We start from the raw sequence: 20,770 nt of genomic DNA on the forward strand, positions 1-20,770 counted from the left end.
ATGGACTGTTATATGACAGAGTTACAAAGACTTACTGTAAACACAATCACAGCCTTTCCCTATTTTTGGCTTACATTCTAAATTATGATGCAATGTACTTATCATATGATAAAAATGGGCCATTCAGATGTTAGTGGGAGGGTCCATGTTTAGGTATAAAACAGCAACAAAATTCCAACTGGAAGGTCTAGGTCACTTTAGGATGGAAAACACAGAATACAAACGAAACATCACAGTCCAGTACTGCTTTCCTGACAATAATGCATCTTGCAGAAAGGAGGTCCAAGCAGGACCTGCTTATATATTTCTGTTCATGATTCTCTCATGTATATCTGTGTGTACTGTGTTTCTGAACTTGCTGGTGATCATCTCCATCTCTCACTTCAAGCAGCTCCACACGCCAACCAACCTGATCATCCTCTCTCTGGCTGTGGCTGATCTTCTAGTGGGTCTGTTTGTTATGCCTGTGAATATAATGCAGCTGATAGACTCATGTTGGTATCTTGGTATAATGGCATGCTCTGTAATTCCACTGATCAGTTTTCTTGCAATGGTGGCATCTATATTTAGTCTGGTATTAATTGCAGTAGATCGATACATTGCTGTGTGTGACCCCTTGCTTTATCACACTAGAGTCACTGTGTGTAAAATGTCTATATGCCTAACTCTGGGCTGGTTTTCCTGCCTAATATATAACACTATTATTTTGTATTTTAATGATCATCTCACTCCAGCACAGCTTCACACTACATGCTACGGTGAATGTGTTCTTGTTGTAAAACATTCTTGGGTAGTTGTTGATTTTGTGGTTTCATTTGTAATCCCTTGCTCTGTTATACTGGTGTTGTATAGTTTGATTTTTAATGTGGCGAGACATCAAGCCAAAGCTATTAGCGCTGTGATCAATGGTGCATCACATATAAAAAAAGCAAACACTTATCACACTAAAGCAGCCACAAAATTAGGCACTGTCATTTTTGTTTATCTTGCATGCTGTATACCTTATAACATAAATTCTCTTTCAGCTGAAAGCTTGACAACTGCATCAATGGTGTGGCCAGTGTTTACTTGGATATTATATATTAACTCCTCTGTGAACCCACTACTGTATTCTGTTTTCTATGTGTGGTTTAGAGCATCAGTGAAGTATATTGTAACTTGCAGAATATTTGAATCCTCATCTTCAAGATTAATTTTGTATAGTGAATATTCATAATAAGGGAGCATTTACTACACTATACATCACTTTGGACAGGACGTTTCTACAATGTAACATTATTTCATCAGTTTAAAATTCATCATCAGCTGATATCATTTAATGCTGTGTAAAGTGAATTAATATTCTTCTCCTCTCATATTCCTTCAAAATATTATAGAGGCAGCTCTCTTTCCTGGTCCTGAAAACCTGAGCTTTTAATTTTAATGTAGGCCATTTCATCATTAAGTTTTTTTTAAAGATTATTATAAACCAACTTTCACATCTATTGGGTCTGTCATTACACAGAGATATAAGTAAAAATCATATTACATTTAATAAATAAATTCAAATGATGGGATTTACAAACTGAACTAGTGTGAACAAATTTATGTTCACACTAATATAATTCCATTTAATTTTCAAAAAAAGCACATGTGTGATAAAAAAATAAAGATTTAAGTCTATATAACAAACTAATTTATGTCCTGCCTTTTCATGTACTTAAAAATAAAGTAAGTGTTTACTGTGACTGGGCACAGGCCATATGTTTTCCTATGACTGGCCCTGTCAGTGTCCTGTCTACAGGTACCAAAGTATCTAACAATCAGTCAACTCTGCCATTGTGAGAAAGTCAGTACCTTACTGCTTTTAATTGACTCATGACTTTAGATCAGGCATCTGCAATGTTCTATTGAGAATCACAATGTCTCTACTCCGTATCTGTGATGAGACAATTCCTAGCTCAAAAAATGAGAAATTAGAAATTAGAAATTTGACTCCAAAATACCCAAAAAATTATCCAGCTCTATGTTGGTCAAATCCCACTACTGAGGACTATTATATTTGCCATGAAACATGTGTTGCATTCTTTGTGCAAAATTAGTTAAAGCCCAAGAGCTACAAATATTCACAGTAAACACAGTAAATATTCACAGTAAATTCACAGTAAAAATTTTTTTTACCAATGTCTGACTGTCACTGTAAGTTGTCATGCAATGTTTAATATCAGATGATTCATATGAGCCATTCACATGTTAGTGGGAGGGTTCATGTTTTGTTGCTTCCCAGATGTTTCCACCATTCAAGACATGGGTTAGAATGTGTTGTTACATATATTTCCAGAATGTCAACATCAGAGCAAAGGAAAATAAAAATATATATATATATTTAAAATTTAAGAATAACAAAATAATGGTAAAACCCACAACAATCAAGTGATCAATAAAATCTAAAATTTAGTTAAAATTCTTAGGTGTAAATACTAACCGCATTTAAAGAAAACATATCTAACTTAATTAACTAAATCTAACTTAATTAACTTGATATTTAACCAAAAAATGCAAAGCAAATGTGTTTTCAATGACAAACCTACGTCTATTTGTTAAATATGAACAAATTAGATGATTTAAACCTGCAGCACCCCCAAAAGCATCACATTTACCACAGGGTCACAAATTTTGCAATTGTATTTAATTTTGAGATTTGCAGATACCTACTTTTTCATTCATTCATTCATTATATGTAACCGCATATATTGCTATAGTGTATATCTCATTCTACAAAATAACTATCAGTGTAGTATTGTGACCTTATTGTCTTTGCCTTAATTATATCTCTCAATAGATAACTTGTATTATATTTATAAATGGTCTGATTGGACAGTTGGGTGTTTATCTTTGTATTTTCCCATTTGTAAAACATTTTGAATGATTAAGAAAATTGCTGTATAAATAAACCTCCCTTGCACATAGCTTGTGATTTAAGGAATCATATGAATAGCAATTTGAGTGTCTATAAAATAATATTAGAATTATTATGAAATATTTAAAAAATCTCTGATTTGAATTTGCAGATTAGGAAATAAATATTCTCTCCACATTTAACTGGTTAGGCATATGATTACTCTGTCCAAGTTTAAACCTATTTGGGACATCACTTGTAAAATGATATACAATTAAAGAATTGATTCAATGAAAGAATTGTGAGGATTTCCATGTTTTGGAGCTTTCAGAAAACCACTGATCCAAGATAATTCTTAACATAACAGAGCAATTCTCATTCATACTTATTGTAATACTCAGCCCTGTATACAGGCATTCACCATGTCACAATTTCTGTTAAGTATTGTTAATAAAAAATGCCTTCATCTCAGATATCTCCAGAATTTCATAATAGTAGTTACCTTTCCAGATTCTGAAAAAAATGGACTTTTTGGTATAAAAAAGGAACTTAGTCTAAATTATTTAACCACTAAAACACCAGTAGTTTATTCAATCCAAAAAATCATTTTGATTTGTTATAATTTGCATTTAATTCAAACCAACTCAACACTTGCTGGCTTAAGCTTGTAGCTATAACATTTAAACCAGTGTCCGTGGCAGTCTAATAGGTATTGTCTTTGCTATTTTGTGGAATTAAACTTTGATAATTCGCTCTTATTACGCATGTGTGTCCAATGTCTAGCACTTCTTCACTCCATTGCCTTTACTACTTAGAAATGTATAAATGTATGTACAGGGTGTGAAGAGAAGTTGTGATAATCAGCAGAATTATAGACAGGCATTGGGCTTTACTTTAGATTGTTGGTGGCCTTATATTGCTGTATGTATCATTCTACTCAGTTTGTGTGCGATTCAGTGATGTTTTAACTTCCTGTTCCAGTCCAGGTACTACAGCTGGGGACAAAAAAAAAAAATGTAATGCCCTTTAAGTTCTCTGTCACTGGAAAGCTTGACTGTAAACTGGAAACTTGTCAGTGTTGTGGACTGTATGTAGCTGGTTATTTTATTTCAACTCCTTTGTAAACCCCCTTCTTTACTCTGTTTATTATTCCTGGTTCAGAGCATCAATGAAGTATATTGTAACTTGCAGAATATTTGAGTCATCTTCTTCAAAATTTAATTTGTACAGAGAACAGTCTTAACAGAACTGAGCTCATATCAGGAAACTCCCATATCACATAAATATTTTACCACACAGCATGCATCAGTCACAAAGAAATATTTGGATGATATGTAATTTCTTATATTTCTTATATTATTAGTATTTACTGTTCTTATGTCTTATATTTCCACATATATCTATAATTTGTAGCAGTTCCATGGTCCTGGAGTCCGCACTAAGCTACACATTCCTGATATGAATGTTTTTCAGCAGGAAAAAAAATGCACACATTCAAATAGGGCATTGGAACTCCAAGATGCCAAGATTCAGAAGCATGCTTTATGGTATTTTTATTATGCATTCTGCTCTTAAAATAGAAAAATTATCTTTCTATAAATGTTTCATAATTTTCAATTTATTTCATTTTGTTTCTTTCCTCTGAAGTGCATATAATTATTTTTATATTTTATCTTTAATATTTTTTTTATAAAATTGGACAAGAATTACATTTCATTTTTTACTTATACATGAGCTTTTACAATCAATGGAGATTGTGAAAAAACTCAAAATTAAATTGTAAATAAATTTACATTTAAAGTACAAATCAATACGATAGGAATTAGAAATTAAACATGGCAAAAATAATATATTCACAATAGTTGATTTGTTTCATATCAAACTTTGACTATGTTCGCTAATGCTATAGACATATAACAATATCCTTTGCAGTAGTAGATGTTGTTATTGTATTACCATGGACCTCATTATGCTGTATTAATATATTCATAGTTGTTTGTATATGATTTTGCTCCAGTTGGACTACTTTTCCCCTCACTGCATTTAATTGAAAGCACAAGAACCAGGATGAGAAAATGTGTTATTCTGCCTAAATGCACAAAGGAATTCTACTATTTGTTAGGTAATTAAAATAAAAAACATCACCATAGTTCTGGGATTACTAAAATTGGACCAATTTTTTTTTCTTAATGACATTCTTTATGTTCTAATTTATACTGATCTATTTTTATAGAATTGTTTATTAATGTGCATTATCAGTTATCATCAGCTTATCAGTTATCATCAGTTATTATCAGCAAGAAAAGTAGAAATGTATTAGTAAGAAATATACATTTTTTTCTATAAATTAGTAGGTGTGATTTAGTTTGAAAAACAGTGTTTTGTTAAGATTCTCCATGATTGCATGAATTTGTTAAATTAGTCAGCAGTACACATTATTTGAAATGATCATTTATTAACTGGTAAAACTAGGTACTGGATGATAGCCTCAAATAATATAGACTGCCATGAGGAGAGATTTGAAAAAAGTTAAACCAGCACATTGATACAGATGTTGCCTCGGGTGCTCACCAACTTCAACTTCTATCAAGGGCTATCATAACAATCCCAACCCTTTAACCTAAATAGCACCACAATGACTCAATTCTAATTTTCTCCCATCCCTGAAAGAGCCTCACTGAATGAGGGGAGACAGCACAGAAGTAGGAGCAAGATTTATACACTTTATTAAATAATAAAATGATCTAAAAAGTTTGTTAGCAGAAAGCATCGATAAATAATCCACAAGAGAAAACAAACCCAAGAAAAAAAATAAACTCAAATCACAAATGGCAATTATACAGGCTGGATCCAATCCCACAATAATGAATAAAGATAATAAATAAATGATCATCACCCCACACAAACACACACATATATATATATTAAACCCAATAAAGCAAACAAAAAAAACCCACTCCACACCAATTACCACAGTGCAGCTCAAAACTGCCACAATGATTAAAGCGATAAAACAAAAGGAAAATACCCAATAAGGAAAATACAAGAATCAAAAAGAAAGAATAAAAACCCCTTGTGAATATTTTGGCCAATACTGCCCACTAATCAACTTTCTAGCAATATACTGTTAAAACACAATAGAGCTATAAATACTTCTAAAAGACAAGGAATAACTATTCCAATGGCAAGGAAGACGTTAAGCTTTTAATAAGTCAAATAACCCAGAATAATAAAAAACTACACAAAAAAATAAAAAAAAAAAGATTTGAGGAAGGAAAACAGTGGCTGGTACAGCCACACAGCGACCTGCAACAACAACAAATAAAAAAAACAATAACAATCTACCCCAATCCATCCCTTCATGATCCCATCTAGGAAAAAAAAATGGTAAACACACTTCCATACATATTTCTGTACTCAAACACACCGTTACCTGTATGTATCTTAGTGACAGACCTGCACACGCTTCGGTAACCACAACTATTCAATCCTCCACTGGTTATGAGCTTCTATCTGGCACCGCGGTCTTTTAACTGTGTCCCGTGTACACGTTGCAATCCTAGCAGTGTACAGTCATCCTTTAAGTCAATGTCTTACTTGTACTGCTACTTAAATTAAAACATTCTTACACAGTTCACTAGTGTGAGCGGAAATAATTGTTAGTTTTCTAAAGCAGTTCTGCAGTTACAAATTAACTAAAGTGAGCATTAGTATTCCCAGCTCTCTCTATTCACTAGCTAGTACTCCAAAAACAAAATGTTAATACTCACACGCCCTTCCCAATGTAATCAGCTAACTGCAGTATGTTTGTTGCAACCCGTAATAGCGTGCACACGTAGTGATTTCCAACACACCCCACACCTTTATGGCTCTCGAGGGCTACTCAGCCTGTAGTACAATAAAACACCGTTCAGCATCTAAAATGCACTGACATGTATTAATCGCACAACACATACCTACAATATCACGTCCCCAACTAGCAGTAAAAGTTCACTGCAAGCATCCACCATGCCAACAAACGCAACTTGGCAACTAAGCGATGCAACGGCGCTGCACTCTTAGCAAACCTCTCCACAAAACACCTATAATACGAGGCAAAACCCAAGAAAGAACGTAGCTGCGTAAGTGTAGATGGTACCTTCCACTCTGCAACTACGGCAATCTTCTCAGGGTCAGTGGACACTCCTCCAAGTTGGGTCCAACATGACCCAAATATTTAACTTGTGTTTGAAAAAAATGACACTTGCTCAATTTTAGTTTGAGACCATTTTGCTGCAATCGTTCAAAGACCAACCCCAAATGCTTTATATGCTCTGCAAAAGAAGAAGAAAACACCAGAACATCATCCAAATACAAAAGAAGGGACTGGAACCGTTGGTCCCCAAAAATATGCTCCATTAGCCTCTGAAAAGTTCCACAGCGTTACACAGGCCAAACAGCATACGTTTAAACTCAAATAACCCAAACGGGGTACAAAATGTAGTCTTGGCCTGGTCCTTCTCTGCCACAGGAACCTGGTTATAACCACTAGCAAGATCCAATGTTGAAAACAATTTTGCTCCAGTCAGCGCGTCCAAAGACTCCTCAATTCTTGGGAGAGGAAATGCATCTTTTCGGGTTTTAGCATTGAGCTGACGATAATCTACACAAAGGCATATGGTCCCATCTTTCTTTTGAACCAAAACAATAGGGGAAGAGTAGGGGCTGCAACTTGGCACCACTATACCCTGTTCCACCAGTTCCTGTATATGAGCTTTCACCAAACTATATTGCGAAGGAGGAAGGTGGCGATAACGCTGCCAAATAATCTAATAAGGGGATCTCGTGCTCCACCAAGGTAGTACATCCCAAGTCTCCCCCATCCCGACTGAATATGGCAGCATACCTACCTAACAGGGACCTTGCTTCTTGGTCCTCCTCTACACTCAAATTAGGCCAAGACACAGTCTCTAAACCCACTTCTAATAACTGACTTAACTCTATAGATTGTATGTATGCTACAGGGTCCTGTTGATCACCTTGTTCAAAAAAACAAACTGGCCGATTTACTGGGTTTACGCTCTCCATACAGGCCTCCCCAAGTATGACCTTGGGCTTCAGCCAATGATCCTCCTGACCAACATTAACCACAGGGACCATCACCTTACCCTTTCGAATAGGCAGAAATGCAGTAGGCACTAACAACCCGGAAGGAAGGCCCTCTCCTGAATCTGAAGGTTCTAATAAAACAGCCCGTACACAAGAAATCACTTCCTGTCGACAAACCGCGGAGACCAGTGTTAACGTACCAGCTGAAATACGCACCGCTGGGCCTTGAGGTACCACTACTGGCCCCAGGTGTCCAGAACCAGCTAAACGCTCTAATAATTGGCACTCTGAAAGGGCTGCTCTCCAGCCTTTTGGAGCAATCTGAACTATGGGAGACCAAAATAATTGATTTCCATGCAAATTAAACAATTCCTTGTAACAACTCCCCAAAACATTCATCCCCAAAATACCAGGTACTTCCATCTTTTTCTGCTGGGAAAATGCATCCTCTGGATCCTTCACTATCAAAATTCCCATTCGAAGCAAAACCCTTCCCAAAACTTCTATAACTAATTCTACATAACCACAATATGGAATGTCCAATCCATTTGCTGCTTTAAGCTGCAGCCAACTACACGACTGAAGTTGGTCCTGCACTCTAGACTTAAGGTGTGCCTGGAAAAACCCTTCAGTATCGGTGGTCAGCATTGAACCAGTGTCCAACAGTGATGGTACTACCACCCCTTCTACCACTACATTAATGACAGGACACTGGCCTACCAGTTTAGAACCATCGCTAAAACAAGTATGTACACTAGAGCCCTCTGATCCCACTCCCAGTGTGTGGCTCTCCACACGGGAGGGGGTTAGTTTCCCTGTGGCTCTCTCGAAACACTAACAGCTGACATCGATCGCTCGGGCATAACCCTCTCCCCTTGTGGCACAAATGGACACTCTACTATACCTGGGCAGTGCCTAGCAATATGTCCCGGCCTATCACAACGCCTACAAATAGGTTTACCGTCAGCCACAAACCGCAGTTGTTTATACTGGTAACTTCCAGGCCCAGCCCCACATCCTAATGATGGACTACCCGCTAGCTGTTTTAAGATAACATCTATTTGTGCCTGTTGCTTACGTAAGCACTCCTTCACTTCTGCTAAGTCCCCAGGAGGAATAGTGGTAGTAGTTTGCAAATTATTTACTACCTCCCATTGGGAATTATAAGACAAAGCCCTCCCCCGTACCTGGCTTACTCGCTCCCCTTCAGCTGTCCAACGCAATGCTTCTCCTCGAATTACCAAGAAAGAGGCTGTAGGCTCATCCCGAACAATCCGCTTCAACTCCCTGCGGAGCATGCCATCTCTAACATACTCTATAAACTGGTCCCTTACCAGAACATCAGAATTAGGGACAGCCTCAGGGTTCTTCTGTTTAACCACCTCCATCAGAGAAAGGAGTGCGTGCGAGAACTCTGGCAAGGTTTCTCCCTCCCGTTGCCGACACTGAAAAAACAGTTTTTGTGCCTCTATATAAGATTGTGAACACCCGAATATCTCCAATAAGATCTTAATAATACGCTCTGGCTCACTACGGTCTGCTAAAGGACGAAATTTAATTTCTACCTTAGCCTCCCCATCGAGTAGGTCAAAAAGAAACAAAGCTTGCTCCGCTACCGTCATATGCCTGCTATTTAAACACCGATGAGCCTCCTCCACCCACTCTTCTATAGGTAAGTTATCCTGTGCAAAATTACCAGAGAACCGTGGGCACTTTCGCTGTACTGCTACTTAAATTAAAACATTCTTACACAGTTCACTAGTGTGAGCGGAAATAATTGTTAGTTTTCTAAAACAGTTCTGCAGTTACAAATTAACTAAAGTGAGCATTAGTATTCCCAGCTCTCTCTATTCACTAGCTAGTACTCCAAAAACAAAATGTTAATACTCACACGCCCTTCCCAATGTAATCAGCTAACTGCAGTATTTTTGTTGCAACCCGTAATATCGTGCACACGTAGTGATTTCCAACACACCCCGCACCTTTATGGCTCTCGAGGGCTACTCAGCCTGTAGTACAATAAAACACCGTTCAGCATCTAAAATGCACTGACTGATGTATTAATCGCACAACACATACCTACAATATCACGTCCCCAACTAGCAGTAAAAGTTCGCTGCAAGCATCCACCATGCCAACAAACGCTACTGCGCAGGGCAATACATATAGGCACCTCCCCCGCAAATTAACACACGTCATCCGACATCTGCCTCCAACTTTCAGGCCCAGGCACCAAAAAAAAAAACACAGCACACCCAGAGCTCCCCCCACAGGAAGGAAAATTCATGCAACACTACAGGTCCTACCTGTTACACAGAGAATATCACACTTACTGGAATAATGTTATTTGGTTTTACTCTAATTGAAGTTATGTAATAACATAATTTTGGGAGCAGGACCACACCTGAACTCCTCCTCTCATGCCTATATAAACCCCACCAATTCAAGTAATTTCCATGTTGGACAATCTTGCTCCCACACCCACCCCACCTTCACCCTTTTCTTTTATTAGTTTATCCAATGGGGTCTGGCTTCATACGCATTCATAAGCCACCCTGAACTCCTCCTCAAAGACTTCTGAGTTCACCTCCCCACGGACGTGATCTGTACTAGCAAATGTTGGAAGACCAGCAATGTGCCCATCCCATTATAGAATAGAATAGAATAGAAAGCCTTTATTGTACACAGCATACACAGTATATATAGTACAACAAAATTGGAATCTGCTCCTTAAAAAGTGCCCGCATTACAATATTTAAATAGAAAAGTTAGAACTATCTAATAAAAACTACTGTGAAGAAAAAAGAAAAAAAAAACGCTACTGTGCACAGACAAGAATTCAACATATAAGTACCCTATAGACAAATAGGACAGACAAAACAGATGAGACACTGTAAATGAGTAAAATAGTAACGTGATGGCTTTGGGAAAGAAGCTGTCCCGGAGTGTGTTAGTTCTGGCCGGTATGGACCTGACGCGCCTACCAGAAGGCAACAGGTTAAGGAGGTGGAAGACAGGATGGGTGTTATCCTTCAGAATATTCCTGGCCCTACTGAGACAGCGAGAATTACATGGAGTTTATGGAAGGCAGAGAGCAACCAATGATTTTTCCTGCAGTATTGGTCACCCTCTGCAGCCTCTGGTTGGAGTGGTTGAAGGTCACCAGCAGGCACGGGGGTAGTTGCTCCTTCCTGAGCACCCTCAGGAAATGAAGCTGCTGCTGGGCATTCTTAACCAGTGCAGAGGTGTTGACTGTCCAAGAGAGGTCTGCAGAGATGTGAACTCCAAGGAATTTGAAAGATTCCTTGACACAAGACACTTGTTCCACATGTTTACCATTCATGTGTAAGGGGGCAGGAGTAGTCCTGTTCCACCTGAAGTCCAGGATGAGTTATTTAGTCTTAGTGATATTCAGTGCCAGGTTGTACCCAGCTGCACTCCACTCACCAAGTTTCAGGACCTCATCTCATTATGTATCCTTGTTCATGCTTTTGTCTCCCTGTACCTGTACAGTTAACAATCAGATGATCTGGTACATTTACACAACATTTTTTAAAAAAAGTTTTCTGTGTATAAATATAGATGGGTACAACCCTGGTGTTTTCTTCAGAGTCCAGCAAATCATCAATTAAATTAGAACCATGGCTCTAAACGAAAACGTTCAATTAGATTGTATACAGTTGTGTTCAAAATAATAGCAGTCCAATTTGACTAACCAGATAATCACTGTTTTTGGTATAAATTATATTACCACATGACAAACAATGTAACAGTTCGTGCAGTAGATTCTTAGAAAACCAACAGACTCAGCATTCATGATATGCATGCTCTTGAGTCTGTGTATTTGTGTAATTAATTGAAAGGCGTGTATCCAAAATAATAGCAGCGTGGAGTTCAATCAGTGAGGGCAATCATTCTGTGACGAAACAGGTGTGAATCAGGTGTCCCTTATTTAAGGGTGAAGCCAGCACATGCTCTACATGCATTTCTCCTTGAAAGCCTGAGAAAAATGGGTCGATCGAGACATTGTTCAGAAGAACAGCGAGCTTTGATTATAAAGTTGATTGGAGATGGTAAAACTTATAAAGACGTGCAGACAATAATTCAGCCGTTCAGCCAAAATGATCTCCAATGCTTTAAAATGGAGAGGAAAACCAGAGAGACGTTGAAGAAAACGGAAGACTACCATTCGAATGGATCGAAGAATAGTCAGAATGGCAAAGGCTCAGCCAATGATCAGCTCCAGGATGATCAAAGACAGTCTCAGGTTACCCGTGAGTACTGTGACAGTTAGAAGATGCCTGTGTGGCCATCCCAATCCCCAGACCTTAATTCGATAGAAAACTTGCGGGGTGATATCAAAGATGCAGTTTCTGAGGCAAAACTGAGAAATGCAAATTAATTGTGGGATGTAGTCAAAGCCCCCTATGCTGGAATACCAGGTGACAGGTGCCAGAAGTTGGTTGACCCTATGCAACATAGATGTGAAGCAGTTCTAAACAACTGTGGTTATTCAACTAAATATTAGGTTAGTGATTCACAGGAATGATAAATCCCAAAAAAAAGAGTACATATTTTGAGTTAGTAAATTAGGAATTATTTAAATTTCTCTTCATGTTTTGATTTGGAAAACAGTATGCAATGTTCCCAATGCATGGACATAAAAACTGCTATTAAGATTTTGTGCTTAACGAATGTTTTTAAACACACTGCTATTATTTTGAACACAACTGTATGTGAGGGTGGCACATAATGTTGAATCTTTGACATTTTGTTCATGAGGGCAACAACTTAATCTTCATGTTGCTGTTTGGCATAAATACTAAATGGTCTGTCTGAATACATCAGGACTCTTTTAAATGTTTGTTCGTGAACCTATGTTGTAGTAAACCCCTTTGAAACTAGGTATTTTCTTTTGTTCATCCAATAAAAAGAGATATGTGTAATTATTTCTCACTTTAAGATGTACAACAAAATGTGTGTTCAGCATTTAACCCACCTGTGGCAGTGAACACACACACACACACACACTAGTGCACTAGGGACTGTGAACACACCCAGATCAGTGAGCGTTTTGGGGGTTCAGTGCCTTGCTCAATGGTACTTCAGCCAAGGATGTTCCTATTGGTCCTGGGGATCAAACCGGCAAACTTCCAGCACCAAGCCTGGTCCTGTAAACATTAGGCCAAGGCTGCCCAAAAGAATCAATAGAAATAAAACATACATGATCACTTCTCTTTTGAGAGTGGCTTAGAGCAAAATTCTGCAGGAATGTGTTTGTGGCTTATGTAAAGTACTAGCCAGCCCTCCCTCTCAGGTCTTTAGTTATGACAGCTTCTTCACCTTACTTTAATGCATCTAACTGGACCATGAAGGGCTTGTTTAATTTGGGATTCTAAATAATACGTTCAGTAGTCAGGAGTTGCTTCAGCTTCCTGCATCCCTTTCTTTGTGTCAAACTGGGACTTTATAATCACAGTCTTAGGTTCACTAAGAACCCCATAACTATATTTGCATAACTCCATGAAGATCCATGATTCCATGGATAGATTTATATGTTTGCAAATTTGCATAAAAAATCCACTGTATGCTATCCGTTAAAAGCTAATCCAATATACCCTGTACTATTCTGATATCACCCACACAGTAAGTAACTATTTACTCTTGAATATCAGATATCAAGGTATGTGATACAAACTAGTCATTCATTGGTCACTAGGATGGTCCTATGTTCTATAAAGGGGCATGTCAAAAGGCAGAGCTCTCAGTCCGGTATTCCAGAATAACAGTCAGATCACTGCTACTAGGAAGACGTGTCTGTATCAAATGGATAACACAATCAATAAAAACATCACAGCTCAGTATTGCTTTCCTGACAACAACTCATCTTGCAGAAAGGAGGTCCAGACAGGCCATACCTATATATTTAATTTCATTTTTCTCTCCTGTATGTCTGTGTGCACTGTGGTTCTGAACCTGCTGGTGATCATCTCCATCTCTCACTTCAAGCAGCTCCACACTCCAACCAACCTGCTCACCCTTTCTCTGGCTGTGGCTGATCTTCTAGTGGGAATGTTTGTTATGCCTGTGAATATAATGCAACTGATGGATTCCTGTTGGTATCTTGGTAAAATAGCATGTTCTGTAAGTCCACTGATCAGTTTTCTGGCAATTGGGGCATCTATATTTAGTCTGGTATTAATTGCAGTAGATCGATACATTGCTGTGTGTGACCCCTTGCTTTATCACACTAGAGTCACTGTGTGTAAAATGTCTATATGCCTAACTTTGGGGTGGTTTTCCTGCCTAATATATAATACTATTATTTTGTATTTTAATGATCTTCTCACTCCAGCACAGCTTCACACTACATGCTACGGTGAATGTGTTCTTGTTGTAAAACATTCTTGGGTAGTTGCTGATGTTGTGATTTCATTTGTAATCCCTTGCTCTGTTATACTGGTGTTGTATAGTTTGATTTTCAATGTGGCGAGACATCAAGCCAAAGCTATCAGGGCTGTGATCAATTGTGCTTCACACATAAAAAACATTTCAGGCTCTCATCAAACTAAAGCAGCCAAAACGTTAGGCACCATAATTTTGGTTTATCTTGCTTGCTATATACCTTATAGCTTAAATTCTATCTCAACTGAAAACATGACAACTGCATCAATGGTGTGGCCAGTGTTTACCTGGATATTATATATTAACTCCTCTGTGAACCCACTAATGTATTCTGTTTTCTATGTGTGGTTCAGAGGTTATATTGTGGTTATATTGTAACTTGCAGAATATTTGAATCCTCATCTTCAAGATTCACTTTGTATAGTGAGCATTCATAATAAGAGAGCATTAATACACTATACACACATTAATGCACACTATACACCACTTTGGACAGACCGTTTTTACAATGTAACATTATTTCATCAGTCTAACATTATCATCAGCTGATGTCATTTAATGCTGTGTAATGTGAGTTAATATTCTTCTCCTCTCATATCCCTTCCAAATATTATGGAGACAGTTCTATTCCCTGGTCCTAAAAAAACCCTGAGCTTTGAATTTTAATGTAGGCCTTTTCCTCTTTAAGTCATTTTTAAAGTTTTATCCATCTTTGCTTTTCCTAACTAGCACTGCTTTTCCTAAATAGAAATAAACTGAAAGCGAGATTTTGAAAAGAGAAAATAGATTTTGTGATATTCTGGGTGTTACATTTTTTTTGAGAATCTGCCAATTTAGTAAGCAGCTGAAACTTTAAAAGAGCTTTTTGAAGACCAAACAAAATCATTTATGCCCTGCCTTTTCATTTACTTAAAAATAAAGAAATTGTTAATGTGACTGGGTACAGGCCATAAGTTGTCCTAAGACTAGCCCGGTCAGTGTCCTTTCCAGTGACTGTCTGTGAGGAGTTGGCTGTGTTCTCCCCGTTTCTGCTTGGGTTTTCTCCTGGTGCTCCGGTTTCCTCCCACAGTCCAAAAGCACACATTGGTAGGTGGATTGGCAACTCAAAAGTGTGAGTGTGTGAGTGATTGTGTGTGTGTGTTGCCCTATGAAGAACGGGCGCCTCCTCCAGGGTGTATTCCTGCCTTGCGCCCAATGATTCCAGGTAGGCTCTGGACCCATTGCGACCCTGAACTGGAAATGCGGTTACAGATAATGAATGAATGAATGAATGAATGAACGAACCTGCAACAGACTCAAAAGCATCACATTTACCACAGAGTAACATCTTTTAATTGTATTTTCATTCATTTCATTCTTTTGAGATTTGAAGATACCTAATTTTGCAATTTCATAGGTAGAAATTTTGCCTTGTCTTGCTCTGTACAAGACTTGAGCTGAGTTCACTGAATCTCCTCTACATAATGTACCATAGATAATGTACCATGCAGGCAGGCCAGTTAAGCATTCAAACTTTATGATACCATGCTGTTGTATTGCATGAACAGTGAGGCCTGGGTTTGTCCTCCTGCAAAATATATTTAATTCCTGGAAAAAATAAATAAATTTGATGGCAGCATATGTGTGTCCAAAACACCAGTATAAGCCTCTGCAACAGTAGCACTTTCACATATATGTATCACACATGCTATGTGCAGTGATGCCCCCATGCTGTCACAAATGCTAGTATTTTCATGTAAATGTCTTGGTGGTCTGTTTTTATCTTAGGCACAAAAACAATGATGTCCATATTTTCCCAAAAACAGCCAGTCAGTTCCAACACTGAGGTGAGAAAGTCCACTTCTCCATTGATGTAGTGAATATCTCATTCTACAAAATAACTCTCAGTGTAGTATTGTGACCTTATTGCCTTTGCATTAATAATCTCTCTCAATTAATAACTTGTATTATGTTTATGAACGCTCTGATCAGACAGTTAGACATTTATCTTTGTATTTTCCAATTTGTAAAACATTTTGAATGATTAAGAAAGTTGCTGTATAAATAAACTTGCCTTGCACATAGCTTGTGATTTAAGGAATCATACGAATAGCAATTTGATTGTCCATAAAATCATTTTAGAATTATTATGAAATATTAAAAAAATCTCTATTTGTTGTTACAGATTAGTAAATAAATATTCTCTACACATTTCACTAGTTATGAATCTGATTACTCTGTCTAGGTTTAAACCTATTTGGGACATCTTTTGGCATAACGACTTTGTATAGAAATATCACATGGTAGAGTTTAATATCACATGATCCAAACTAGCCATTCACATGTTAGTGGGAGGGTTCATATTTAGGTGTAAACAGACGTGGTAAAAACACAAATCACCCAGCTCAGGTTTAGTGGACGATCCAGCAGGATCACTTTCAACTGTGAAATCTGTGTCAGTTTTAAATGGATAACACAGACTACAGACAAAACATCATAGTTTAGTACTGCTTTCCTGACAACAATTCTTCTTGCAGAAAGGAGGTCCATGGAGGCCCTGCTTATACAGGGTGGGCCATTTATATGGATCCAACTTTAGTTTTTTCAATGGGAAGAGGGTCATGTGACACATCAAACCTATTGGGAATTTCACAAGAGAAACAAGGGTGTGCTTGGTTTTAACTTTAAGTAACTTTATTCTTTCTTGAATTATTAACACGTTTCTGACCACTTATCAAATGTGTACAAAGTGCTGCTCATTGTGTTGAATTGTCAATGCAACCATCTTCTCCCACTCTTCACACAATGATAGCAACCCCACAGGAGAAATGCTAGCACAGGCTTCCAGTATCCACAGTTTCAGGACCACACCCGTAGAGGCTGAAAGTCAGAAGTATTTGTGGAGGAGTTTAGGGTGGCTTACGAATGCATATGAAGCTGGACCCCCCACTGGATGAATGAATGTGAGAAAGAGGTGGAGACGGGGTGGAGGTTAGAGCAAGTTTAAAACAGGGGGCTTGGTGGGCTTGATAATGGCCAAACACGGCTCCGAATATGGGGATCAGCAGGAATGACTCAACACGGAGGAGCTGGCTGATGTAGTGAAGCAGTCGAGTCGTGTTCCGTCTCCTGAATTAATGAAGCAGGTTTGTCCAATGTGGAAATGACATGAATTTGTAGGGTATATATTGGGCTGAGAGGAGGAGTGGGGGCGTGGTCCTACTCCCAAAATTATGTTATTACATAACTTCAATTATATAAATTAATGATAGATTTTGCTTTTAAAATCTCTTAGCGTTGGGTCAGTCTGTAACCACAGTAACACAATGAATGTAAATTATTTTATATTTAATAACAAATGAAAAAGATAGGAATAAGAGGTTATTAAACAAATACTACAGTAATATCCATCCATCCATTATCTGTACCGCTTATCCAATTTAGGGTCGCGGGGGGTCCAGAGCCTACCTGGAATCATTGGGCGCAAGGCGGGAATACACCCTGGAGGGGACGCCAGTCCTTCACAGGGCTACTACAGTAATATGATAATCCAATTTATTTTCATACTTAACCCTTTCTTGGCTCAACTTTGCTTAAGTTTTTGCAATAAAAGAAAACATGTTTAAAATGATTTAAACAATTAAAATGATACAATGAAATAATTGTGAGAATTCCCATGTTTTGGAGCATTCAGATAATCCCTGATCCAAGTCAACTGTGAACTGAGCAATTTTAGGATTACTACATTTGTAACCTGCTGTGTTTTGGTCAAACTCCAAAACTTTTTAGAACTGCGTATAGAGCAGGTGTCATCTGATGTTTCATGGACAGTTCGGAATCAGTTATGTGACAGAGTTACAAAGACTTACAGTAAACACAATCACAGCCTTTCCTTATTTTTGGCTTACATTCTAAATTATGATGCAATGTACTTATCAGATGATACAAATGGGCCATTCAGATGTTAGTGGGAGGGTCCATGTTTAGGTATAAAACAGCAACAAAATTCCAACTGGAAGGTCTAGGTCACTTTAGGATGGATAACACAGAATACAGACGAAACATCACAGTCCAGTACTGCTTTCCTGACAATAATGCATCTTGCAGAAAGGAGGTCCAAGCAGGTCCTGCTTATATATTTCTGTTCATTATTCTCTCATGCATATCTGTGTGCACTGTGTTTCTGAACCTGCTGGTGATCATCTCCATCTCTCACTTCAAGCAGCTCCACACTCCAACCAACCTGCTCATCCGCTCTCTGGCTGCGGCTGATCTTCTAGTGGGTCTGTTTGTTATGCCTGTGAATATAATGCAGCTGATAGACTCATGTTGGTATCTTGGTAAAATGGCATGCTCTGTAATTACACTGATCAGTTTTCTTGCAATGGTGGCATCTATATTTAGTCTGGTATTAATTGCAGTAGATCGATACATTGCTGTGTGTGACCCCTTGCTTTATCACACTAGAGTCACTGTGTGTAAAATGTCTATATGCCTAGCTCTGGGCTGGTTTTCCTGCCTAATATATAACACTATTTTTTTGTATTTTAATGACCATCTCACTCCAGCACAGCTTCATACTACATGCTACGGTGAATGTGTTCTTGTCATAAAACATCCTTGGGTAGTTGCTGATGTTGTGATTTCATTTGTAATCCCTTGCTCTGTTATACTGGCATTGTATAGTTTGATTTTCAATGTGGCGAGACATCAAGCCAAAGCTATCAGGGCTGTGATCAATGGTGCTTCACACATTTCAGGCTCTCATCAAACTAAAGCAGCCAAAAAATTAGGCACCGTAATTTTGGTTTATCTTGCTTGCTATATACCTTATAGCTTAAATTCTATCTCAACTGAAAACTTGACAACTGCATCAATGGTGTGGCCAGTGTTTACCTGGATAGTATATATTAACTCCTCTGTGAACCCACTAATGTATTCTGTTTTCTATGTGTGGTTTAGAGCATCAGTGAAGTATATTGTAACTTGCAGAATATTTGAATCCTCATCTTCACGATTAATTTTGTATAGTGAATATTCATAATAAGAGAGCATTTACTACACTATACACCACTTTGGACAGGCCGTTTTTTCAATATAACATTATTTCATTAGTCTAAACTTTATCATCAGCTGATGTCATTTAATGCTGTGTAATGTGAATTAATATTCTTCTCCTCTCATATTCCTTCAAAATATTATAGAGGCAGTTCTATTCCCTGGTCCTAAAAAAACCCTGAGCTTTGAATTTTAATGTAGGCCTTTTCCTCTTTAAGTCATTTTTAAAGTTTAATCTATCTTTGTGCATTGCTTTCCTCTGAAAATTATTGGGTACTGTGTCTCATAATTTGCATGAAATTAATCAATGAATGAATAGCAGAGTTTTGCTAATAAACCAACTTTCACATCTACTGGGTCTGTCATTACACAGAAATATAACTGTAAATCCTATTACATTTAATAAATAAATACAAATGGTGGGATTTAGAAACTGAAGTTACAAATTTATGTTCACACCAATATGATTCCATTTAAGTTTGATGTAAACTACATGTATGATTAAAATAATAATAATGGTTTAAACCTATAGCTGTAACCAATCTGTACAGTCATTAGAAGTTTAATAGTAACCTATTCTAATAAGGAATGAATAAATCTGTGATAATTAATTCATAGTTGTGCTTGCCTCATGTACACCTCTTCCCCGCCACTGCTTTTCCTAAATAGAAATAAACTGAAAGTGAGATTTTGAAAAGAGAAAAGAGATTTTGTGATATTCTGGGTGTTACATTTGTTTGAGAATCTGCTAATTAATAAGCAGCTAAAACTTTGAAACAACTTTATGAAGACAAACAAAAATCATTTATGTCCTGCCTTTTCATTTACTTCAAAATAAAGAAATAGTTAATTTGACTGGGTACAGGCCATAAGTTGTCCTAAGACTAGCCCGGTCAGTGTCCTTTCCAGTGACTGTCTGTGAGGAGTTTGCTGTGTTCTCCCCGTGTCTGCATGGGTTTTCTCCTGGTGCTCCGGTTTCCTCCCACGGTCCAAAAGCACACGTTGGTAGGTGGATTGGTGACTCAAAAGTGTGAGTGATTGTGTGTGTGTGTGTGCGCGCGCGTGTGTGTGTGTGTGTGTGTGTGTGTGTGTGTGTGTGTGTGTGTGTGTGTGTGTGTGTGTGTATGTGTTGCCTTGTGAAGAACTGGTGCCCCTCCAGGATGGGAAATTCCTGGGAAAAAAAAATTGATTGCAGCATATGTCTATCCAAAACAGCAGTATATGCCTCTGCAACAGTAGTACTTTCACATATATGTATCACACATACTATGTGCACTGATGCTCCTCATGCTGTCACAAATGCTGGTATTCTCATGTAAATGTCTTGATGGTTTGTTTTTATTTTAAGCGGAAAAACAATGA

General features: G+C 37.8%; 2 protein-coding genes across 2 annotated transcripts; both read left to right on the forward strand.

Moving 5' to 3' along the window:
* The first annotated feature begins 202 nt into the window (after window positions 1-202).
* Window positions 203-1,216, forward strand: LOC136674452 (trace amine-associated receptor 6-like). The gene has a single exon (XM_066650457.1). It carries the CDS (start codon window positions 203-205, stop codon window positions 1,214-1,216), a length of 1,014 nt encoding a protein of 337 aa, XP_066506554.1.
* Window positions 1,217-18,386: 17,170 nt separating this feature from the next.
* Window positions 18,387-19,394, forward strand: LOC136674351 (trace amine-associated receptor 6-like). Its single transcript, XM_066650330.1, has one exon. It carries the CDS (start codon window positions 18,387-18,389, stop codon window positions 19,392-19,394), a length of 1,008 nt encoding a protein of 335 aa, XP_066506427.1.
* The last annotated feature ends 1,376 nt before the right edge of the window (window positions 19,395-20,770 follow it).

This window comes from Hoplias malabaricus, chromosome 18, assembly GCF_029633855.1.
Source record: "Hoplias malabaricus isolate fHopMal1 chromosome 18, fHopMal1.hap1, whole genome shotgun sequence".
In the NCBI taxonomy this organism is placed as follows: Eukaryota; Metazoa; Chordata; class Actinopteri; order Characiformes; family Erythrinidae; genus Hoplias; species Hoplias malabaricus.

Bases quoted from the DNA above. Each gene is read 5' to 3' on its own strand.
- LOC136674351 (XM_066650330.1), top strand. From the start codon at position 18,387: ATGGATAACACAGAATACAGACGAAACATCACAGTCCAGTACTGCTTT.
- LOC136674452 (XM_066650457.1), top strand. From the start codon at position 203: ATGGAAAACACAGAATACAAACGAAACATCACAGTCCAGTACTGCTTT.